The sequence below is a fragment of the Saccostrea echinata genome, unplaced genomic scaffold (genome assembly GCF_033153115.1).
Source record: "Saccostrea echinata isolate AGI-Se365-2 ecotype Australia unplaced genomic scaffold, CSIRO_AGI_Sech_v1 ptg000054l, whole genome shotgun sequence".
Classification (NCBI taxonomy): Eukaryota; Metazoa; Mollusca; class Bivalvia; order Ostreida; family Ostreidae; genus Saccostrea; species Saccostrea echinata.
In genome coordinates, this window is record NW_026889803.1 from 59,133,651 (window position 1) to 59,160,845 (window position 27,195).

The 27,195-nt window shown below is 33.5% G+C and overlaps 1 protein-coding gene across 1 annotated transcript; it reads left to right on the plus strand.

Annotated features, from left to right (window-relative positions):
• Positions 1-256: 256 nt before the first annotated feature.
• On the plus strand, positions 257-26,306 carry LOC133204977 (GTP-binding protein GEM-like). Its single transcript, XM_061340716.1, has 4 exons — positions 257-963; positions 19,365-19,447; positions 19,560-19,755; positions 24,749-26,306. The coding sequence occupies exons 1-4, from the start codon at positions 414-416 to the stop codon at positions 24,994-24,996; spliced, it is 1,077 nt and encodes a 358-aa protein (XP_061196700.1). The 5' UTR covers positions 257-413; the 3' UTR covers positions 24,997-26,306.
• The last annotated feature ends 889 nt before the right edge of the window (positions 26,307-27,195 follow it).

Consider the following 27,195-nt stretch of genomic DNA (forward strand, 5'->3'; position numbering starts at 1 on the left):
AACCGTTTGTATTGATTTTTTCCCCTTTATATTAAAAGTTCAGCAACGTAAAATTGACCAATCAGCTGTCAGTGCAGTTTCTTCGCGGCCGTCTAAGCAATATAAGCTCAGCCTGTCATAATAACCTCGCAATTTCATGGAGTTTTTTATGATAGTGTTTATTATTTGAGCAAATATTTATTTTCCGCATCATACTTTGTTTTAACTGATTGTCTTATTTTAATATTTTGTATATTTATTGCCTTTTCATAAGTGAACTCTGTCCACAATAAGTTTTGCATACTAACATGTGCATGACGATTTATGTTTCTAACTTTGAATAAACACACAACTTTAGGAGTGTGATTGGCAGTTAACTTTCGCAGCATTTACGACAAAATGGAAACGATGTGTTTGTTTTGATCTAGAAATCAATGCCAATGAACGGATTAAGCATCACTGACAACGACAGACACAAGAAGGTTACCAGTCCAGCCATGGCGGAGATTGCAATGAGGGCCCTGCACGTGTCACCAAGACCGCGCGTGCGATCTACGTCAATGAAAAAGCCCAAAGTAAGACCGCCTGAGGACTTCGAGCTCGATGATATGCGTCCTAGAACTAGCAGTTTGCCCTCTAAAAGTAACTTTAAAAAACCCAACCTTTTAGCAATCAAATCAGCGGGGATCTTATATGAAGATAGCGAACATGATTTGTACAGACTCAGAAGCTTTGAAAAGACAGCCAAAGGTTTGGTCAATCGTGGGGACTCCCTGATATCAAGGAGTAATAACAGTATTTTTTCTTCGGAAAGTGAATATGGTGCTTTGTCCCAAACATCGAGCTCAACGTCACAGACAAGTCTAACGGAGCATCAGAAACCTTATCGGATCCTAATGATGGGAGCCCAGGGGGTGGGGAAAACAGCCTTAACACAACAGTTCATGACCTCGGAATACCTCGGTGGCTTTGATACGAGTGTCGGTAAGCTTGCTTTGTTTATTGTTTGTCTTTTGGCATAGCAGTTGAACTTCATATATAACTTACTGTTGAATTTATTTCCGTTAAATTTATTTTAAAGAACTTTTAAAGAAACCAAATGTTCGAGGGACATCAGAAACGAGAAGGAGCCTAATTCCGTGCATTAGTATTCCATGTAGAAAATGTGATATTGTTTTGATTCAAATGTTTAAGATTATCACAAATTTGGTGGACGTGATTGTAGAGTTTAAGCGACAATATAACATTACCTTAAAAATTATGAAGCGTAGGGTAATCGTGTTAAAAAATCCAGACTTGTAAGTTTGTAAATCCAAACTTGCAATCGTTATCAGTTTCATAGGCTACATATGTAAATAGGTAATATTCCGACATCCAAACATGTAGTTTTGAAAAATTTAATACAACTGTGTTGACTTTGAGTTTATACTATGAATGTGTGTATTTTTGATGTTGTAAACTTTGTTTTCCGGAATATATTTATCATAGCTTTCTTTCTTGGATTGTTTCTCAATGAGTTCACAATCAAAATCTGTTAATTAATTACCCTGATTTTTATTGAAAAATTACATATCCTAAATTTTGCAGACAAAAATTAAACTCGAGCATTATCTTAACACCACTATGTTTCGATAATGCAAATTTACATAATTAAATGTCGAGGATTACGAAATTCAATAATGTCCCATTACCATACCACAGTACAAATTTAGTCGTATTTTGATCACAAATTACGAAATTTAGTCGCCCGCGTGGCGCAGTGGTAGAGCGTCTGCTCTAGAGTCGCGGAGTAAGGAGTTGATCCTTACGTCGCGGGTTCGAATCCCACTGTGGGACGTGGAGACCGGTCCTTCGGATGAGACCGTAAAAACCGAGGTCCCGTGTCGCAGTAGGTGCTGGCATGAAAAAGATCTCTCACTGCTCAATGGCCCTAAGTGCCGAGCATAGGTCAAAATTTGCAGCTGTCCACCGGCAAGTGGTGGCGTCTCCATGTGAGTGAAAAATTCTCGAGAGGGACGTTAAGCAACAAACAAACAAAAACAATTACGAAATTTAATTTTTCATACTTGGTATAAACTGAATTTAATATTTCGATCACTGTTCTGTCGCACTTTCATATCATGTTTAAACTGAGTATTATCAAGATATTATCTGTAAACAATAAATTAATCAATTTCAGACGAAGTAAATAGCATGTGATATATAATATTAAGTAATACCTGTGTAAATATCAGGAGGGAAAACAATGAACGGATGTAATAAAAAGATCTAGGGAATCAATTACCGCCCCTTCAAACATGGACCAACAGAAGATCAATATCGATATATGTTGCTAAACATACATGAACTTCATCTGAAGCTCAAACAAAGCGCTGTACTTGTGGGTCGCATTATCCCCTTTTATGTCTTTATGTTTCATCTTGTAAATATTAGCACAGAGAGGTACGAAAAAGGTATATTTATGTAAATGCATTCAATTTATTTTTTTTTCATTTATAACACACAGATACCCACGCAGACAAATGGAAAAAGGGCTAATTCGCTAAAGATTGTACTATGCTTATCCGTGTTAAAATCACACAAAGACAATATGTTTTAAACAGAAATAATAACAAATTATTACCATCCAAAAAGATAATTTTGTTTTACTTAAATATAAACTCAAAAGATAATAATTACTTAGTTGTTGAAAAACAGTCGTGTTTTCTTGGCTTTTGTAACATTGCAGACAAATAAAATGATTATACGTTTTACAAATATTTAACATACACTTTGTCATCGTGTAAATATATGGCAACTGGATTGTAACAAATCGCACATTAATTTCTTAAATATCAGTTTGAATTAGGGCTTATATTTTTAACATAAAGAAGTACGTGTAGATATGATACATACTACGTACATACTTATTAATTGCATTCCATGGCTTAGCTAAACTTTTACAACAACTAAGGCGACATTCAAGTTTATCAATCAAGACAAGGATAAAGCACACAACATGGGACAACTATTTTCTAATACTTAAATTTTCAGAGAATTTTCGAAACTTCTTCTCGGGGATGTTCTAGTATTACATAATTCCTGTTTTACAAGTATTGTGACTGATTAGATCAAACAGCTCCTCTAGAGGGATTGGGCGACAATGTCACATTGCAGACAAGTAATGGTAGCGACATGAACTCTGTAATTATCATTAATAATAGTGAAAAGCAAGTAGGGAGTGAAGAAAAGAACACGACAACAGATACTATGGAGCAGCTGAAGAGAAGATTAATTGTAAAATCACCAGGGTGCATTTCCGTTTCATTTTGATCAGTTCAAGAACATTCCATAAGACAGTTAGACTGATCAGTTAGTTCTAACGTAAAAATGGTGTCAGGTTTGAGTAATAAAAAAAAGAAGAAAGGCCATGTTTCTTTTCTAAATGTTTCTCACAAGGCATATGATCGATGAATGCCCTCCACATGTGTAGATTTTGTATCCACCCCTCTCTCCATTCCGAATCATTTTTTTTTCAGTTGTTGGTGTAAATGCTAACTGAAGAAGTAAATTTTGGAGGAGATGATTCTAATTTCTAAAGAAATATTTTAGTTGCTCCTCTGTGTTCTAAATACGTACATTCTACATCTCTGATTCAGTCATTTATCTAAGAATTAATTAACTTGTTCCTATATTGGATCCTGTTGGTACAATGATAATGACTGATCAAGAGCACTCCATTTTTGAATAAATAAGAGAGCTTCCATAAAATTCAGTGAATTTAAATGCAAACTGAATTTGACCAATGCCAGTTTGCAATTGTTTGCATGTTTAAGATTTACCAATTGAAATATGTGTACATGTAATACATGCTATTCGTTATTTAAAAAAAAGGTTTTATTTTTCCCATTACCTCTCTAAACATTAAAGAACAAGGAAATGGGTCGTTATTGGTCATTGTTAAGTCATAAGACAGTGCCATAGAATAATCAAACACCTGTGATTATGCAAATTCAAAAATGACCATTGATTTTAAGTGCAAAACACCTAACGATCACCATAACGCCATGACTTTTTTTTTAAAATCCACCTCACCCTACCCCAACTCCAAAATCCAAATTCTTTTTGTTATGTTTAGTTCTGCTTTAAAAATAATCGGAAAGATGCATTTTGCCTTAGAAAACCATAGAGCGCAAGCTGACATTTTTTTCGTAAGAATTTTTTTATGCCAAAAGGTAAAGTGCATGTTGTGTTTAACTGCGAACTGTGTTTTCACCAGCAAAAATGAATTGAAAATGAGGAAGTTCATTAGAAATGAGAGAAACACAATTCTGAAAAAAGGACTGAATTTGCATTGACCCTTGCTTTACTGTAACTTGTAAGTTCTGGGAATGTATAAGTTATGTTTGATATGGAAGACTGTAGACATTTCTACCATTTGAAACGTTGATACATACCAGAACAAGCTTCTTTATATTTGTGAATCTGTAAGATCTTTCAAAATCAAATAAAATGAAGTAAAATGACACAAATCGAATCTAGTGGTCAAACTCCTGGGTGTTTACGCAGCATTTCTATAGTAACATATGATATCGATAGAGAATGGAAGACAGATTCAGATTCAACCAAATTGAAAAAATCCAGAGTTTAAAGATGTATGGTGATCTTTCTTGCTTTAAAGAAATTGTTTTCATGCACTTTTATTCTGAAGGAAAGACTGGAATGTAATGCATTTATCTTTTTGAACACCTAAACACTACATGCAAATATGCTGAATTATTGATGTACAGTGTATTTGACTACGTAAGCTTTTCAAATATATAAATTTATTTGATGGAAATACATATTTTAACCTACACCCCCTGAGGAAAAATCAAAGTATAGAAACTAAGGTGATTACTATTGATTTACGATGTGGTTTATGTTCTTGGTGAAAATATTTTTTGTGTTGCAACATATACGGGAACCGTGTGTGAGAAAAGCCCTAATACAGTTAGAATATCTAAGAATTTTCACAGATGTTGCACGTCATTATGCAGTAATTAGAGCATCGGATTGAGAGTAAAATCAGCAGCTGAGCTTTCACAAGAAACTTTCTCTTGGGAAATTAATGTGGATTAATCTTTTATGTTTGGTTGAAATAACGATATAAATTAACACAGAAAATGCAAATATTTAATCAAATGTCTTTTCAGAAAGTTTTCGTTATTGATAAAAATTTAAGCACGTTCAGTTTCATAATGCATACAGAATATATTGAATTTTATCATAAAATTCATACCTACATAATCTTAATATGATATATGGGGGTTGAAATAGACTTTTTATGGTACTGGAGTCTTACATTCCACATCGATTTGTAGATTGCAGCGATCTTTGACAGCTGTTTTTCCTGAGCTGTATATAAATAAGGAATCTATCGATTGGAATAATTTTTCCACTTCAGAACACGTAAAAACATGATAGAATTTAATATCTGAATCACGAGAGAGGTTTCATGACATATCTAGTCAGATGTACAGGCTTAAGTACTGATAATTCTCGGACAGTTATGTCAGTATTAAGTGTTTCGAAGCATTAAATAACACTTTAAACAAAAAGTGCTGGGGGATTAGTACTAAAATTGTACCCGTGAAATATATGAAAATTACCAGGAAAGAACAAAGTTCACTTGGGGGCTTTTTCGGCCCTGTGAATGTCTGAAAAATTAAAATTGCAGTTTTAGATACCACTTGGACCCTTGTTTATAAAGATTATAAAAATGGTTAATTTTTGGATCGAAGGATGTGCTCTTATTTCAATTTTTTTGCTAAAGGTTCTCAAATTTACGTTTTCTGCAAATTCAAGAACATTGCAAATTTCGTAAAGCCTGTTTTCCGATACCTGGAATCTCAGAGGAAACTTTCTTATAGGAAATGAAAGAACTAAGACTTTACTTTATATTGAAGTTTGAGCAGGTATCTAGGGAATAAGTCAATTATCGAATTAATTGGTATATATGGACATTACCATGTTATGCCTAAAGTGAACTAGACCTTTAAAAGAATCTTGGAAGTGAACCTAGATCATTAAAATATCCCCGTTTTTGTCTGTTGAATATAATAATTCTATTTATGAGGAAATTCACAGAATAAATCTGCTTTTTACAGCTTGATTGAAGTGGCCGTTTGGACAATGTTTTTGTCATGCTCAATCGGGAAAAAGATGAGTTCTGCTAACGAACCATTAAGAATAAGCTTCCACTTAATTTATTTTTCAGTTACTTCAGTCAATCAAGAAAAAAAATTGAAAAGGCAGGAGCAAACATTAACGCAATAACTGATGTGCACTTAAGGTTTGATTGTGATATGTCTACCTATAGTTTGGACCTTGGAGGTCCCTCTGTCACTTTCAACCGTATGTGTATTTTATACAGGAAAAGGAAAAGAATCATAAATCCTAGCCATGAGTCCAAAGTCATGATGAGCCTTGGTCCAAAGTCATGATGAGACTAATGATTCAAATGTCCCGCTATCAGAGGGATTTAATTAAGCAGAATTAATTTAATTTTTTTGACAACCTGCAGAAATTTCATTACTACCACAGTCGCCACCTTGACCAAAGGTTACGTGGATGGTATATGGATCAAGCCAAGATACAAATTAGTGTCACCTTAAGTCGGTACAGCTATTACACCTTTTCTGATAAGGTATCTTCACGTTTGGAAGTAACATACATGTATGTATCCACAAAATTTTCAATTAATGTTGCTGTGTTACGGCGTAGTAGATATCTCGTCAAAATGAGATACATGTATATAAATTTGTCTCGATGACAAGAACACATTAAGCTTATATACACTGTTTTGCAAACTTTACACCAGAAATGCATAGCAAATGCTCTGTAAAACCACATTCTAATGCGTCCATTTACATACTCTCTGCTTTAAAATCGCTGCAGATTCGAGAGAGAGAGAGAGGGAGAGAGAGAGAGCACTTATTAACCAAATAATAATCTCAAAATAACATCAAAGGATGGATATTTCTTCAGTATATCACATCTGCATACGTTGGTTAATTTGGTGTTCCATATTCCCACAGGCACTGAGCAGAAATTGAATTTTCCTTAGTTTGATGAAGATAATTGGCACTCATCTGCATGACACACGATCAACTGACGTTGTACATAATAACTATGAGGAATGTTTGCCTGCTTTTTGCTAGGTATAATGAAATAGGTGAAAATAACGAACAGTGATCATGTTCAAAAACCTACAAACAATACAAATTTGTGAGCAGAGCATAATACACGGACCCGTGAAATTTACAATAGTGGGATCAGGTGCCAAGAAGGAGGAATAAGCATCCCCTGTCGATCGGCCACACCCGCCGTGATGTATTGTATGTACTGGTCAGGTGGACGAAGAAATCCGTAGTCAAATTAAGTATAAAACAAAGGTCTAAAATTGGTATGAAATATATGTCCGAAAAAACGACCCAATGATACGTTTTATTTGCTAACAAGGCCATTTAACGACCATAGAAGTTTTGAAATGCAAACTTTAAACAGGTTGCTGAAATCCCTGAAAAATCAACTTATGTATCAGTAGTCTGCATCATTTGAAAATTTATCGTATTCGGAGCATGCTCTTGAGTATCGAATAAGCTTGGAGACATAAACACAATATGCAGGTGATAGTGTAATATAATATATACATAAATAAGGAAAAGCTGAAGTCATCTCGTTTGTCATACAGTTAAGTTGTTAGTCTTAACAAATATAGTCAGTAAAACATCCAAATGTAAGATAGTTGTGACAGACTCTGTGTTGTCTTTTAGTTCACTGGAATATTTCGAGTCGACATATGAAGTAACTATTGTTAATTGATAAAACATCGTTTAAGACAATGTAGAGTTGAAGGCCAAAACAAGTGTTTTCTTTACTTCATGTAGAAGTCTTTTGAATAAATTCTGCTTCATAGGAATATAAAATCAGGTCCGCTAATAAAGGAACACAATTGTTCCCATCGTAAATTCAACAGTTTGTTGGAAGACCTGGTCTCCATAGACTAAAAAACTGTTGTACATGAGGAACTCCAGCATCCTTTTAATATCAGCTTCAGACTATTTGTTTGTAGAATCAGAGGGACTTTTTTTCGAACTGGTTTTAAGGATGAGCAGTCACAAGATATGAAAGATTATAGATTCCATTTTTATTGCAGAAGCTGTTGTTTATGATATCGAAAAGCCTAGTTTTTAATTTATCGTGAAAAATAGTTGTTTAAAGTGTAGAAAAGTGATACGTTTTGATGTTACTAACTTGAGAAATTCTGTGAATTTAAATTTTCTAAAAGTTCTTTGAGTTTTGAGAATCAACATTGGTTTACACCACTTATCGAACATTCTGTAGTACAGTACGTCTGAAGTTTTTCCTTTAGAGCGGTTAATATTTTAGTAAAGAGTAAAGATAGAAACTTGGTAGAACATTTGGTGGACCCGCAACGTATCCTTGTTTGTAAGAATTTTTATAAAAAATGGGAATCAAGTATAAATAGGGTTGATCAAAATCACTTTGGATGACTGGTATGTTAAAAGTTTTAAAGACTGAAATATGATTTTGAACATTTTCATCATTAGAAAGTGAACTGAGAGTATAAGTTGGATTTCCAGACGTAGAATGAAAACCAGTTTTTTTTTCTAAAATAAGTAATTAATATGAGCTTTACAAACAAAGACGATATTGTTATACAGCCTTGTCTGTTGGAAACAATATATTGTTCATGTAGTTTTTCTAATTCTTCTCATTTCCGATTTAACCTTATATAAATATCGGTAATTCGATATGGTCAGGTAGAAAATTGGTTATTCATAATTATATTTTGCACCTAGTGTACGCGTAAAAGCCTTGTAGATTGGTGGTACAGAAAAGGGCAGATATCTGCCTGTCTTGTAGCCGACGTACATAATCATGATAGTACAGCTGAGAATATAAAGACCCTTACATCTTATTGTCGATTGAACTTCATATTGCCAAAGAACGACGGCTTTCTTCTCTCAAATGCTGGGGCAATCTTGACCAAACGATATGTGGACGGCAACATCTAAGATCAGTCGAAATACACAGTATATAGCATCTCAAGACGTAACAAGCAATCGTGGCTTATCAAATTCAGTTCTTTGAACTTGAAAAAACGAGTAACTTGTCAATCTGATACTGGCAGTTTAAGGCAATGTCGTGAGTATTCAGTGAAAGTTTAAACAGAAATAACTGTACAGTAACTGATGTTAAGTTATATTCACAGTTTCGTTTATATTTAGAAAAGAAACTATAATATCAAAAATCAATTAAACACATGGTTATATACATATTATGATGGTTATTGTAGGTATGTATGTGAAGAAAACAACTGTACTCATGCTCTGAAGTCCAATTAATCATTACAAATTTAGAGCAGAACAAACGTGGAACCCTGGATGAATAAGAGATGGATGAACGAAAATGAATATTGTTAATTGATAAAATGTCGTTTATTTATCAAATTGTTGAATTGAAGGCCACAGCAAGATATTTCTTTTCATGTAAAATTCTGTTTCATATAAATAGATACCACGGGTAATAAAGGGGCAAAATAAGAGCCCATGGGAATTCCAACAAATTGTTGGGACACTTGATCTTCATTGACTACATAGATGTTGTCAATGAGAAACTCCATCATCCTTTAAATTTGAACTTTGGAATACTTGGGTTTTGAATCGGAATTTTTTTTTTGGCTCAAAATGCTTTGTAGGTGAACAATCACGATATGAAAATTTCAATTTTAACATTTTTATTGAAAAAGCAGTTGTCAATAATGTCAATGAGCCTATCATTCATTTATCGTAAGGAATGATTGTATAAAGTTTTGATGCTATTGATTTTGGCAAAATGTTGGTATTTCTAATGTCCTTATTTTTTTCTTTTGAGGTTCTTATTATCTACATTAGATTAACACAACCTCTCGAATATGTTATTGCACAGCATGGCTGAAGATATAGAATGTTTGAAAATGGTAAATCTTAAGCCATAAACATAAACTAATACTGATTTTATATCGGAAGCATTCCTGTAAATTGATTTATTTTTTTTAATTTTTGATTTCTGAAACGAATGTGTATCAGAATTCGAACCGTTACACATCCGCAAAAAACAGTAAGTTGTGAACTTCTTCATCAGCTGTATATAAATGTGTACATATTTTAATGTATGTACATGTACTGGTACCAGCTAACAAAGCAGGTAACAACATGGTTTTTGTTTGTAAGACTTATTATTTTAATTGTATTGTAGAGGAGCTGGAATTAATTGGTAATCCAGCTTATAACCATAGCTCCCTTTCTAAGAAGGAAATTCTAAAAAATCATGTATCAGTTTTAAATATTTTTAATATTCCAAGCAATCAAAATGAATTTGAATTACCATTAGAATTAAAGTCCAGGCTTTTTGACATCATAGCTGCTTTATCAGTAAAACTGGAACTCATAAATTTACTCACCTTGAAATTGATAATTTGCAAAATTATTTTGTTAAAACATTCTGATTGTACACACAATTATTCTGAAGTTGATATTAAAAAGATGCTTGAGTTTCTGATTGACAATATGTAGTTTTTGGAAATCAGGTCTTCCAACAATTAATCTGCCGGAAATCCTATGAATTCAAATAGCGCCCGACTATTAGCAGACCTATTTTTGTATTCATATGAAACAGAATTTATTCAAAAACTTCTATATGAGAAGTAGAAAACATTGCTGTGGCCTTAACTCGACATTTAGATATTCGACTACGTATTGTCAATTAACAATAATTACATCAATTCATATGTCGACTCGATATATCCCAGTGAACTTGAAATGGATATTTTACTTAAAAAAAAACGTTAATGGTAACTTACATGTAACAACAAAACTTTATGATAAACGTGATGACTTCAACATTCTTATTGTCAACTCCATCTTCCCTTACTTATGTAGCAATATATCCTGACCATCTGCATATGGGGTTTACATCTCCCAGTTGTTTCGATACGCAAGAGCAAGCGTCAGGTACGAACAATTGCTAAAACGAGGCAAGCTATTGAAAAACAAGTTGTTAAAACAAGGACATCAACAGTCTCGTTTAAAGTCATCAATTTGCAAGTTCTATGGTCGATACAATGACCTTGTCAGCAAATACAATGTATCATTAAGTCAAATGCTGGCTGACATTTTTCATATTTATTTAAAGGACATTTTTTTAAACACTGAAATGCCTACGGATTTTTCCGTTTGCCGATCATGACAATGAGCACACGGCGGTGTGATCGGTCGACAGGGGATGTTTCTCCTCCATGGCACCTGATCCCACCTCTGATGTTTTAGAGGCTCTGCTCCCAATTTGTATTGTTTCAATGGACTTCTGAGCTTGCTTGCTCTTCGTTATCTCCCTATTTTATTTTAACATTTAGAATATGTTTTTGGATTAACGTTATGGCATTCTTCTTGAACAGATTTTACTACTATATTTCAACACCCACTGATTTAGAAGATACGTTGGACATATGGTTTATGTTATACACGTTTTAACGTCATTAACAGGTTTCTTTAAGAACTTTGTTGGTCTTCCATTAGACCTGATGAACGAGGAAATGTCTTTGAACAGCTTCATATGACATGCACAAGAAAGAGTCCTTAACAGGTCAAACTGTCATTACGTAGACTATTGTATGTACGACCTCCTGAAGAGGCGGACTCTTTAGAAATCAGTAGATTTGTTTCTTCGTGCTCGATAGAAATTCTGGTAATGTCATCATGTAATTTACTAAGGCTTGTCAATATCACTTAAGTAATAAAGACAAATGAATTGATTTATTTACATCTGAAGCTTTACCAAGTAATAACTAGATAAACGGATTGATTTCTTTTACATAGCGAATTCCTTTCAGTTTCTACAGATAGATTTCTAGAAACTCAATCTATCATCATTACCACTTACTTTAGTCATGTTATTGTCAAAACCAACGTAAATGAAGGAATTATAAATATAAACGGCGTGAATCATAGAATATCGCAAAAAATTGAGGTATTTTAAACAAACTATTTTTCGACCAGTAAATTTTTTCGACGTGCACACATTCATATACAAATTGTTTTGAAAACATACAGGTATCAATGTAGGTGATGCTTATCTAAATATATATAGTTATTTATGAACCATTGTGGTAACAGATATTTGAGACTACATTGAACAATGGCAAAAGAATATGCATTCATATTTTTATAATTTATGGAAAAAACACCCCGTTTAAATTCTAAGATTTTTTTCAAAGTAAAGTACATATGTACATTTTAACCTATCTATCCATAAACATCACTGCTATATTGTATTGCCGGAAAAATTTGGTATAGAGGAGAATTATAAATTTCTGACTAAAAATTTCGAAATAAATGAATAAAGGGGGAGGGGAGGGGGGACAAATCCAGTAGCTTTTTTTTAGCATGGCGGCTGGGTCTGTGGTTGTATTAATTAATTAGTTTATGGTCCCCAGATTTAGTCATGGTCCCCAGATTTCTCTACAAAGTTAATTTTGAAGATTTCTCGGAAACAATACGGCGATTAAAAAAAAATTTAAAAAAGAGAGCTCTTTTCGGTAGTTGATGCCCTGTTGCAGTGCTTCTCAGGTACACTCTCATTGGTCACTGGGTTTACTGGTAGTACTAGTTGATTTAAGGGAAATTCTCATTGGTCAATGCTCTGTGGCAAGTACTATGTGGTTTATGATACACTCTTACTTGTCAATGCTCTGTGGCAGTACAGTGTGGTTTAAGGTGCAATCTCAATGGTCAATGCACAGTGGCCAGACAATTTGGTGTAAAGTACACTCTCATTGGTCAATGCTCTGTGGCAGACTAGTTGGTTTAACGTACATCCATTGGTCAATGCTCTGTGGCAGTACAATGAGGTTTAAAGTGCACTGTCAATGGTCAAAGCTCTGTGACATGAATACAATATAGGTGGTTAAAGGTACATTTTCATTGGCCAATGCTCTGTGGCAGAAATAGCTGGTTTAAAATACATTCTCATTGGTCAGTGCTCTGCGGCAGTATTAGGTAATTTAATGTGAACTCTCATTTGTCATTGCTCTGTGCATCAGAGAAATATATTCATTTGATTTGTAGTTTTCTTTTTCATGCAAAACTTATGGTTTGAACATATTTTATTGTTTAGATATTACAACAAAAGGATCGGACACAAGTTCTTAAAACTTAGAACGTCCTCTCCTTTATAAAAATTCATCACACAAAATAATGTTAAAAATTAAACTACACTGGAACCAAAGGTCAATACGATTATCTTACAAAGGTTGTGCATGTACAAAATTGACTTGATGTAGTATGTACAAATGAATTAAATATATAAATTCAAAAACGACCAGATCTCTTAATAAACAATTGCATATTTAAAAATAAACTTTCATTTTCAGAAATGCTACTCAAATCATCTCCCCATAACAGTACGTGAGTGTCTACAATACGTAAATTAATCATTCTAAAAATAGCATTAAACAAATCGTTTCTTGGGACAGTGTATTTCGTACAAGAAAAAAAGTAATGATATGCGTCTTCTATTTTTCCACAAGTGCATAATGGACTGTCAATGATGTTGCACCTAAATAAATCTTTATTCAGAACGCAATTGTGTCTTAATCTAGTATGAATTACATTCCAGTAACGATCACCAAAAAAAAAAAAAAAAAAAAAAAAAGACAGGAGTAGGTGTTTTTTGAGAGTTTATACAATTTTTGAAGGAACCTATAGTAGTGGATTGTCTTGTTTCAAATGGTAAAGAGTTCCATTCCCATATTGCCATTGGGACAAAAGATGATTTATAAATATTTAATCTACACTTAGGGATGCAATAATTTTGTGATTGTCTTGTTACGTAATTTGATTCATGTGATCGAATGTTTGGAAATATTTCTTTCAGATACTCGGGTACCATATTATGAAAAATTTTGTACATAGTTGTTCTTACTTTCGACATTCTTCTAATAGCAAGTGGTTCCCATCCAGTTTCAAAATAGAGAGAATCTCGCGATGCTAAAGAAGTTAATCCAGTGACTATTCTTGCTGCTGCTAACTGTAATTTTTCTAGTTTTTCGGAATCTTGACTAGAAAACCCACACCAAACTTCAGTTGCGTATTCTAACTGAGGTCTTATAAAAGTAGTATATAAAAGAGTTAAAGTTTTAGCACTTACCCTGAACTGCAATTTTTTAAGTAGACCTAATTTTTTATATGCATGGGCAACGATAGAATCAATGTACGCTGACCATGTAAGGTCGTGTGAAAAGAGAATACCTAAGTGGTTGTGTGATGATACAAAATCTAAATAACAGTCTTGAAATTTAAGCCTTGGTAGTTCGTCATTTTTCTTAGTACTAAAAAAGATAGCTTTGGTTTTCGAAGGATTAAATTTCAATAGCCACTGTTTAGACCACTGTTCAAGTTGATTTAAATCATAATTCAATCCTACTTGAATATCATGTATATTTTCAGAACAGTTCTGTAAAGAATTATCATCAGCATACAACCTGCTTAAACTCGACATATTTTCAGCAACATCATTGACATATATCAAAAATAAAAGTGGTCCCAATACAGACCCCTGAGGGACTCCAGCATGTAAAGGTTTAAAATTAGACATAGTATTCCTATGCACTACCCTTTGTGTCCTTAAATCTAAATAACTTTGAAACCATAGCAATAATTTATCGCTAACACCATAAGTTTGTAACTTAAATAGAAGACCTTTATGCCATACCCGATCAAATGCCTTAGACAAATCACAAAAAAACATACAACAGTGTTTTCCTTCATCTATGTAATTGTATGTCTCAATAAGCTGATAAACAGTTGAATGACCTGGTAAAAAACCAGCCTGATATTTATAAAAAAGATTGTTTGAATGAAAATAATTATAAACATATTTAAAAATGACTCGTTCCATAATTTTACCTACGCAGCTTAATAATGATACAGGTCTATAATTTGATAATAATGATGGGTCACCTTTTTTAAATAAAGGAAGTACATTAGCTACTTTCCACTGTTTAGGAAATACACATTCTCTTAAAGATCTATTAAACAGAATACACAAGGGAAATGAGACGCTAAAAATAGTAGCTTTTAACATTTTATGACTAATATTGTCAGGTCCTATGGCCTTGTTCACAGGGAGAATAGAAATTATATCAATAATGTCTTGCTCAACTATTTCAATATTATGAAGAACACTATTACACAATAAAGAAAAATCTGGTAATGCAGGTTCGACATCATGCGACGACGAAATCGAAGCAAAATAGTTGTTTAACGCCTCAACTTTGTCAATATCGCTATATGAAATATGCACATCGCCATTTTCTGTAATATCCTGCAGCGGTGGTATTTCGGATCTGACCTTTGTTTTGAAAACATCTTTTAATAGTTTCCAATAAATTTTATAAAACTTATATACTGTGGAGCAAGAGCAAGATCATATGTAGCTAATAATATTGGCGTACAATTTTTTTCGCAAGAAAGCGTGCCTGCACAGATTTATGCATGTATATGAACTATTTTAAGTTCTGGTCTGCACGATATATTACAATAGTACGGCACTACGGCAGATCATAGTGTATGAGACAGATATGAGTGTGATAAAGAGACTAAAACAGTATCTTTTTGTCAAGTAAATTGTGCATTAAATTTTTTTCCTCATTGTAATTAATATGTACCATAAGCCAAATTGCTATCATAACTCTTTTTACCGAATTAACAGACTATTGATACTTTACAATATTACTTACTGGTTTTAAATATTTTCAAGTCTAAATGTCTAACATTATTATTTTTGTCGAACCTAGTCATATTTTTTCAACTTGTTAGGTTCATGTATATAATATTAAAAACAAATTTGGGATATCTTTTCTGTTTGTATAATATTGTTGAGCAGTTTTTTTTATTTCAAAAGTGCCAAAATTGTCACGTTTTTATTCAGGCCTATTGCAGTCTCTTTGTGGTAAAAAAGAAATACAATGTGATAACGAAGAAGCAGAATAACTGTCTTCGCACAGAGAAGTTGAGGCGTCATTTCCCATGAAAAAAAAACTCTAGGAAGATTGTTTAAATTTTCTAATCAATGGAAAGCGATTGCTTTTTTTCTGAGGGGATATTTGAAGGCATATTCTTAATCTTAATTACGTTATGTTTACCCAGATAATTAGAATTTGACTTTCAAAAGATGTACTGAAGGTCAATGAGTGACGTAAGCGGAAATCCAATGTTTGTCACGTGCTCTTTATCCATGGGCATCGTAAGAAACACTTGCTTAAAAACGAGTTTTAAAGCATGATGCAGAAAGGTAATATCATGATATCTAGAGTATTCAGGTATCTTTACGCAGAAGGTATGCCTCGGAAAATGGTGGTCTTGTAGATGTGTGTATCGTAATTATTTTAATCCGGGAGGCCAATGGGGGGGTGGTGTTCAACAAAAATTGGTTCCCAGAAGTGTATAACATTTTATGCAGAGGTCAAATTATCACTTGGAATATTAGTGGTGTCCAGTGGAATAAGGATTTGGAATTGGCCGAAACTGTAAAACGCTTCTTTTTACCGAAGATTCTTTCATTTAAAACTGCCTTTCAAAACAAAATTATTGCTTTATTAATTTCTCTAATTTCGGGACTTGTAATAGATTTTATGATTTTGGCCATATCTTTATTCATCTTATAATTATATAATAACTATTTAGCGATGGAGAGTGCATTTATGAGCAAAAAATTTGTGTGCGGGGTATTTGTGTTTTTGACATCATTTTGTTGTTTAAAGAATTAAAAAAAACACCATGTGCATCTGAGAAAAAGTTCAGTTTCTTCTAATCATTTTTATGTTTTCTTGATAATCTTGAACTTTGCAAGTTTTAATTACTCGTAGTAATATTTTGTTTCACTCAGTTAATTCTTATGTTGAAGAATATGAATATGTAAGGGAAGTGTGTAGTTAATTTCACTTCTGTCACAATAGTGCTTGTCAGTCTAAAACATTATCTTTCCTCCATAAACACTTTAAAGTATTGGAAACCATTTCGTATAATAACACCCCCCCCCCAAAAAAAAACAAAACAAAAACAAAAACAAACAAACAAAAAAATCAACCTCTTGTTGCATACTCCAATTAAGGTCGGTATTCCTCACTGAGGGTTGTAAATCATTTATATACTTTATATATCTAGAGGGATCTCGTGAAACGACGGATACATAAAACTACCTGTTTAGTGTGTCTATGTCATTGATAAATGTTTAATGTATGTAGGACTTGCATATTTTCTCCCAAAAATATGAAATGAGGTTTCAATTTTGTATTTTAAGGTAGGATTAAGTAGTTTACCGTAGATACACATAAAGAAATTGTCCCCCCCCCCCGTTTTTATGACTATTTTGCTAGAAAACATTTCTTAAAAGACACCATATATTAGATTTCACATCAGAAGTCATAATTATTTGAACAGACACTATTCATAAAACCGTTGTCCTCATTCTCTTATAATATTCTAACATGGGTATTCTAACTTGGACGGGCTTGATAATGTCTAAAAGGTGACGATTATGTACAGAGAAAATCTCATAAATCCAGTAAATAAAACGAATCGTAAATAAACAGGGCAAAAACACGGCCCCCTGGAAACAGCAGAGGTGGGATCAGGTGCCTAGGAGGAGTATGCATCCCTTGTTGACCGGTCACTCCCAACACTTGAGCCTTTTGTATTGATCAGGTATACAGAGTACCCCGTAGTAAAATTTAGTATAAAAACAATGACCTAACAAATGGTATGAAAAATGTCAGACAAAATAGAACCCAACTAGGTTGTATTTACAAACAATGTCATTATATCGACCGTGGATTTTGCGAAAAACTAACTTTAAACAGGATTGTTGGAATCATTATAACATCAATTTATTTGTCAGTAGCTGGCCTTGGTTGGAAATTGATCGTATTTAGAGCATGTTTTTGTGCATGGTATCAGTTGGAGACAAAAACACTAATGAAGGCGATATTGGAATATTGCTTCATAAATAATTTGACGATGGAAAGGTTGAAGTTATCCCGTTTGAAATACAGTTTAGTTGTATACAGTTTGGTTATTCGTTGGCCATTATCATCTTTAGTCAGTAAAAAATCCCAATATGAAACAAATATGGCAGATTCTTTAGTGTGTGGTTATATCGAGATATATCGAGTCAACATATGAAAATAACTATAGTTAATTGACAAAACATCGTTAAATATTGAAATGTTGAGTTGAAGGCCATATCGAAAGTTTCTCGTTTTTGAATAAAATCTGAATTCCAAAAGATTTTTGGAAGACTAATAGATACATATGTTACTCCAAAAAAGAAGCTCAAGAGATATTGAGATCGAATCAAAAATATTTAGATGTCGCTGATAACTGTAAACACAATGTAATAGCTTTTATTGAAAAAAATGATGACTTGTAGTTGAGCGTGGTTGATAATATTGTCTATAATGAGTATTATTATCAGACGTTTTTCTGTGTTATCTTCATCTCTATGCAATGTCTGAATTGTAAAGCATTGTTGAATATTGCCGGGGATTAAGTACTTCAAAACTGATTGTCTTTCGTCCGATTTGATAAGGCGGTTTGACACATTCATGTAGAAAATGTGAGCTACGGAAATTCTTCGCTTTAATCTACGTCAAAATGCTTCCTTTCCAAATGAACAAGAAATGATAAAATCTTACACACTTGTCGGTGAATGAAGCCCATATTGTTCTTCAGCCCACTCGGGTTTTCTATTACATTTAAAAGTAGTTACCTCGTATTTTGGCGATCTCCGGTGACGATGAATTTTTCATGATGATATCTTTGATGTAAGTTAATTTTGTTAATTTGCCTTGATTATTTAGCGTATTGAACGATTTACCACCAAAGTACAGCTTAGCTTATTCATTTGTGAAATTTCTGTCGGAAAGTCTGTCACGAACCAACAAAGGCACTCACTAATGCGGGTTAATTAGTTTAAGGTTTGAAACATCCTGGTTCTATTCATCACTGTACTGTAATAGTACGCTTACTTTGTTCCTTCATTGATCACAATTAAGGAAAAATGCAATTTTCAATTTGGATGTCTTGTATTAATAAGGTGGGGATCACATTTATCCCGAATGATTTTGGAAGATTCGTTTTGGTGTCATAGGTGAAATCATGGCAATATGAAACTACGAATACATTGGTCATCAGAAGAGAACGAATCGTACCCTGTACCCCTGATTCAAGGAAATAAAAGGAAATAGTGTTAATGACCAGAATTTCTTGTTGGTGATGTGAGTTGTGTTTTTACTGTTTCAGATGGGGAGGAGGAGAAGACAGTGTCAGTATTACTTAACGGTGAGGAGTCCGTGCTCTCCTTCATCGATCCGGATACTGAAAATGTCAGTTTGTTTCTCGTTCATTAAATAGATTTTAATTCCAAGACAATAAAATATTTACGCACTATATTAAATCACTTTATACAGCAATCAATCCCACGTTTATTATTTGTAGGTAACACCAAGATGTGCTCCAAACTGTTCCTGTATCGATGCTTATGTGGTCGTCTACTGTATCGATGATCGATCATCGTTTGATCGGGCCGTCGATATTCTTTACAACCTACGGAAGGAGGAGCACTGCGACTCGGCGATCATTTTGGTGGCTAATAAATGTGAACTAGCGAGATCCAGACTTATCACAGCTGAAGGTATTCCTCATTCAAAACATACTTTGTTTTTAATTGTTGCTCCATTCCATAATTTGGGCATTTAGTGTGTTTAGCATTCAAAATTAAAAAAGAAACAATACAAATGTTTAATCGTATAAAACAAAGAAATAATTATTATTTTCTTTGTTTTATAACAATGTAAATTTTCGTGCTGTTAGAATAGTTCTTGGATAAAGTATTGGGAATAAATATTTTATCCACCTCAGAAACCGACTTCCATTTAATTAAAATACCATATATCCGGTTTTTTCGAGTGTTGCAAATTTTGCGAAAAAGGGTTGATTTGTACAGTTTTTATTATGCGCAAGTTATTTTTTGCGATTAAAAAAAAAAAAAAAAAAAAAACGGTAACGTTTTATGGTACTCAATAAGTAATATAATTTCTGCGTGTTTTATTATTTGCGAATTAAAAATGAAAACGAAAATTAGATCATCGCGAAAAAAACCCGGATATACGGTATGCACATAAGACTTGGTCATTCGAATTGTCCGAATATCTACTCCGTGGGAAACCTTATCAAGAAAATTTAAACTCATCTTGATCGAAAACTTATAAAATCTTAATGTCTACATAATAAATACAGTTACCAAATCTTATGTGCCTCTACTCCATTTGGCTTTCTACTTGTACAGTTACCTAATCTAATGTGCCTCCATCCCCATTCGGCTCTCTACTTGTACAGTTACCTAATCTAATGTGCCTCCATCCCCATTCGGCTCTCTACTTGTACAGTTACCTAATCTAATGTGCCTCCATCCCCATTCGGCTCTCTACTTGTACAGTTACCTAATCTAATGTGCTTCCATCCCCATTCGGGACCATTCACGGTAGCTCAGTCGGTAGAGCGCTCGCTCCGTGATCGGGAGGTCGTGAGTTAGAATCTCGGTCGCGACTGACCTAACTCGATAAATAATGGGTAGCAGCTGTTCCTTCGCCATGCGCTCGGCACTTTGAAGTGAAAGTTGCGGGTCCTTCGGATGAGACCTTAAAAACCGAGGCCCCATGTCACGGCAGGCGTTGGCACGATAAAGATCCCTCACTGCTCAATGGCCCAGAGCGCCGAATAAAGGTCAAAATTTGAAGCCCTTCACCGGTATATGGTGACGTCTCTATATGAGTGAAAAATTCTCGAATGGGACGTAAAACAATATACAATCAATCAATTCCCATTTGGCTCTCTATTTGTACAGTTACCTAATCTAATGTGCCTCCATCCCCATTCGGCTCTCTACTTAACTTGTACAGTCACCTAATATCTAATGTGCCTCAATCCCCATTCGGCTCTCTACTCAACTTGTACAGTTATACCTAATTTAATGTCCCTCCATCCCCATTCGGCTCTCTACTTAACTTAATCTAATGTGCCTCCATCCCCATTCCGCTCCTCGAAATTCTCAGGTCACAAAACGTTTGAACCAGGAAAATATGAAGGTCGTGTGCGAATCTATACAGATGATCTAAGTAAAGTAAATAGGCATGAATTTTGGATTTAGGGATTATTGGTGACAATTTATTTATTCGGTTTCATTTCCTGTGTGTTACATATATATGTGATCAGTTTTTAGGACTTATTTAGTTCACGTCAAAAGAGAACTCATTCTGGATCCTAGCTTTTTGAATGAGACCGGAAGTAAATGTTAAATTCCAAGGCAGAACAGTTTATTTAAGGTTGTTATATAATTTAACCTTCGTAAAGTGCATTTTCCCTCTGATTCTAAAATTTGTTGCATCTATTTAGCTGCATTACCACCGCAGTTTGCGCAATTGCATCTCCAAGCATGCTGCACTACAGCATTTATAAACGTGCTAGTCTATAGCCTTTTCTCTGTAATACATGTCTTTTCATTGATTCACTTACAAGCTTTACATCGTCCGCCTCTGCGTTGCTGCTGCGATTCTTGCATCTGTTGACCGACATGTGTGTAGTTTGTTATGGGGGAATAATCACGTAATATTCCATTGTAAAACTTTTCTTTCATAAATAATAGAAATAAAATCAGTTCACTAAGTTGTCATGACACATACAAACCTAAATTGAGTTTTGTATATTCCTAGAGAACTTTGAAATAATGCATTGTCTTCAGAACGTTATAACCATTCATTACAGAATACGTTGTTTACGAAAATTTTGCATAGAAAATAGGCTTTTCAATTCATCGTTTGTAAAAACCATGAAAAGCTTTAAAACTCGCGACAATTCAATTAATGCCTGATTCCTGTTTTCCTGTAAATTGTTCACACATAGTAGAGATAATGTAAGTTGATGAGTTGTCTATCGAACACAGATTGTTATTTTGTCATTCCCCAATGTTTACAAGGATATTATTACTTTTTTCTGTGCTTAACATGTACAGAATGACGGAAAACATGTGGAATTTTTAGAATTTGTTTTTAGAATTATATGTTAAAAGAAGGTACATATGATAGTTAAATATTTTTTGCAACTCAACACTTCAATAACGAAAAGAAGGTGGGAATATAAATCGATGCAGATTATCTCAATTTTATGTTGATTTTTTTTTTTATTATTATAACATCGTAAACGTCCAAATGCAATCGGTTACTAGTAATTCAGGAAGAGCTCCTATCAGAGTATCATATAAATATCCAAAATTCAGCACTAATTTAACACTAAGTAATTAAGTCAAACATTTTTCCTTCGTTTGTATGAATATAAGATACATTGGACGATTCTGCGATGTTGGATTGTGAGAAAGAGCTATTAAACAATTGCAATGGCACCATGTCATATGGCGGTGATGCGATTCTTTTATTTAACACCATCTTAATATTGTAACAACGTATACCATCAACATCGTGTCCTCATGGAATACCGTTATCATCGTTACAAGTTTAAGTAACAGCTACATCATCGCTTCTCTCATCTTTTTTTTCCAATAAAGAAATGTATTTCAGATGCTTGGGAGATATTTAAAATAAGAAAAGGTAAAGCCTAACACATCACTCAGGCATGTTACAGCCTCATGTCAATTATGTCAAGGTAAAAAGTATCTGGTCTTTTAAAACTAAAAGTCATTAATATTCTATTCAGACACCAAGAAATTGACAAACTGTCCAGGGTTTATTTTCTAAGTTAAGCTAAGTAGCTAGTCTGACCGCAATGTTACTCCTCCTCGGCTGTGGTGTATGAGAATGTGAATTTCTTTTAAAGGAATCCAAAAGAAAAATCGCGTCTCATTTAAATATTGGTGGTGCTTAGATTTGAAAGTGAGTTGCAAAGTCTGTTTTCCTACACATTTGTCACTCTTTTTATCTTAAAGCCTTTATACTTAACGACAATGGAGGCCTTGTAGAGCCAGTAATCATCTAATTAAATACGCCTTATCTCCCATCGATTTTGTGTAAATTGTCAAGGACAAATTAAATATGTTAATTCCCAGGCATTAATTGTATTTAAAAAAATGTGTTTCCTATGTTCTTTTTATGCTTCTGTGCTCAAGACTTTGCAGAATAGGAAGAATTAGATACAATTAAGCTCACAAACGAGTATTGTAGAGAGCAATCCGAAAACGTACACAGATCAAGGAGTGAAAATTTATTTATGATCAACAGGGTGATTATGATTCAGATTGTTTTTTTACTTCAATGACCAAATAGATGAGCCTTGCTAGAGGACAATCTTTGTTCCCTAAAGCACAGGAAGGTGGGAAGTGTTTATGTAAAACAAATACCACTTAGACTGATGTTTTTGTGCTTTATCATTGAAATGGGTTCATTGAAATTCAGCTAATGATAGATTGGTGTGGAAATATAAAGCCTGGATGAAGCTAGAAAATTACGCCTTTCTATTTTGTAGAGTGCAAATATACATCTAAGCCAAGCCTTTTTTTAATTTACAAAAAACAACAACAAAAAAAGCAAAAAACAAACAAACAAACAAACAAATATACTCGTGCCTACATCATCTATGTTTATTTGAATTTGTTTGTAAAAATGAAAAATAAAATCGTTTCAAAGAAGAAATATGCTTAAAGGAAGATCTTAGCGAGGCTAGTTAATGCGAAGCAAAACTCAGCTTTGTATGTATGTATGGAATATAATAATACTAGTTAGTCGAATCGATATTGAGGAGCGTAGTACTCATATATCTGTTTACTCCAGGTATGTGGAAACCCCCCGCCCCCTTGAAAGGATTAACATTCTAATTGATACTAATGCACAAAATTTTTTTTTATCTTCACACTTTTAATAGCTGAATCAAAATTTTAAGAAAAGATTAAAAGATTTACTTTTAGTTCCAGAATTGAAAAGAATTCTTACAAACACAAACATACTTACATATTGTGGATTGAAATTTGGAAACTGTGCAATGACTAACTAACCCTCTGTGACCACATCTTGGTGCCATTTTGTTTCCAACAAACTCTTGTAAATCACAGTAGAACAATGTCATCCGTTCTGATAAAAACGAATTTTGATGATATTGAATTTTATAAAAGTTGGTAAACATTAAAAAAAAAAATATTTGAATCATCCTATTTAAAAAAATCTTTTCAGTCGGTGCGATTTAATTGGGTCGGTCGCGTTAAGGGAAACAAAGGTATTTTTTATTTTGTCCTAATAATATACTAATTAGCTCGCATTAATAGAATTATAAAGTCTGTAGAAGAGCTTATTATTGCATTCTTATAAAACATTTCATCCAAAACTTTTAAATTAGTTGATGAAAAGAATTTTCTGTAAAAAGTGAAATCATGGTCGTTTCAAATTCTTAGAAAATTCATAGGAAATCCGAATTTTAACATTAATATTACCAACGTTGCAGACTCAAGAACTTTCACCACATATATTTGGTTCAACATAATGGTCATGGATTACACTTTGGGAAAACAGGCAAAATAAAACAAAATAAAATAAATTAATTAATAAATGAGGTTTCTGATCAATAGTATTGTTGATTTTTTTTTTATCATACCATGATCTTTGATAGCAAAATTTTATTTATTTCAGAGGCGCAGGCAGTAGCTAAGACCTATGATTGTAAATTCATTGAGACATCGACAGTTCTAAATCACAACGTGGATGAGCTTCTAGTGGGCATCCTTAGTCAAGTCAAACTGAAAATAAAACAGAACGAAAGATCCCACAGTAGACTAGAACATCTACAAGGATGTGTCAACAAGAGCAAACAAATACTGAACAAACTCTTCAAAAAAGAGGGAAACGCCAAATCCTGTGAAAATCTCTACGTTCTATAGATCTTTAGACCTTTCATTTAACGATTTTTAAAAACTGCGACGTAAAATCAAAACTCCTGCATAAAAAACCTGTAATAAAGAATTGTGGTTTTGAAGTACATTAAGTATGTTAAAAGGCCAGATGGCGAAGTACTTTTCATGCTAAAGAATAGCTTCTAACTACACTTGAACTTGAACTAGAAATATCAAATATTGAAAATGGATGCATGTGAAGAGATGATCAAGACAGTTACGGCCCGTCATATCCTGTTGATAAACGTTGGCCTTCAGACATTGATGACAGCATTACAGTTTTTATGAAGACTTTATCCTGTTATTGATAAGCGTTGTTATTATGAAAGAAGTTAAAGATCTAAGTGAACGTTTAGTTCAGCCTTGTGACAGATTCCTGATATTTGCAGACATTAGGTGGATTTGGTTCCTTTATGTGTGTTTTATGTTATGACATGTGTCTTTAATTCTGTAAATCAAAAAAAAAAAAACATTCCATTCCAGAACACAATATCTTATGATTTGAAATACATCCTATTGCGTCTTTTCGACATGAATGGAGTTTTGGATTGTACCTTTTATTTGAAAACCGTCATCGACTAGATATAGCTTTTCACTTTATAAGAAGTACAAGTAATAGACATAAAACATTGTCTATCTTTCATACGAACACATTCTCAACTTACTGCCACATGTTGCTTATGTGTTTAAAATGAAATACTGCTTGTGCCGTGTACAACTGATACACTGATAAAGTAAAATTACTCTTTTATGGAAGTATTTAGATATTAGACGGTGATTATTAAAGTAACTTCTTGTAAGTGATATTTTGTATTGTTAGAGAGCAGACTAGGTCCCAGTCTCGTAAAATCATGTTAAGGATGGTACTTCCTTATTTAAAAAAAAAAACTCATTCCGGGAGCAATCTAAAGGTTAGAAATTGTATAGTTCTACCGCTATAAAATGACTTTGTAAATAGATAAAGGTTTTACATGGATTATACTTTGATGCCTATTTATTCTTGGTTGACTGTGTGACTGTATCATCATACATTATATGGACATTTTTATGTCTATTCCTGGTAAACTATGTGACTATGTCACCATACATTGTATAGTTATTTTTTATGACTTCCTGATTGGCTAAGTAGCTATATTATTATACATTGTATGCTTGTTTGTAACTGCTAAACGTTTATTGTGGTGGTCAATACTTGTATGTACAATGTGCCTTTTTAAAGCATAAGTTTAATTCATTAAAAATCTAACTCATTTATTTCTCATTCGAAAAAAAAAGACCAAATAAAAGTTTGAATGAACTTTCCTATATTTTTTTCGCACTCCAAGTGTCATTGTGTGTGGTGTACGGTCTCTTTAACAAAGTAATGCTATTCATGACTTAGTGAATGTAGTAAATGACATTTTTTCTTTGAGATTCTTCTTTACTTTTTGTAAAAATATGAATTTTTGGTTGGAGTATTTCAGTATTATGTAAAGTCTGAGGATATTTTCCTCTTATATCTATTTCTATGTAGCATACCGAAAACGTTTATAATTATTATTATCTTATGATTTCTAAACTGTTTTCAAAATATCCTAAAAATACAATACCAAAAACAATGATATCAGGAATCCAAGTGATATCCAATAGGATTATATAGGAAATACCATCTCTGGCATCTTGCATGGTAATGTGCCTGATCTTTTTTTGTGAGGAATTTTATTATAAAATGGCAATACTTTATTCACGTCGCCCGCGTGGCGCAGTGGTTTGAGTGTTTCCTCTAGAGTGCCGGAGAAAGGAGTTGATCCTTACGTCGCGGGTTCGAATCCCACTGTGAGACGTGGAGACCGGTGCTTCGGATGAGACCGTATAAACCGAGGTCCTGTGTCGCAGTAAGTGCTGGTACGAAAAAGATGCCTCACTGCTCAATGGCCCTGAGTACCGAGTATAGGTCAAAATTTGCAGCTCTCCACTGGCAAGTGGTGGTGTTTCCATATGAGTGAAAAGTTCTTGAGAGGGACGTTAAACAACAAACAAACAAACAAACAGACTTTATTCACAAATTATTGGGATAATTATATATTATAAAGGAACGTGTCGTATGACTTAAATAACAGAAAAACAATCGGAATTATTTCTGAACAAAAACAAAATGAAGGCATTTGTGTTTCTGCCATTTTTTAATGTTATCTTCAGCGTTTTGAA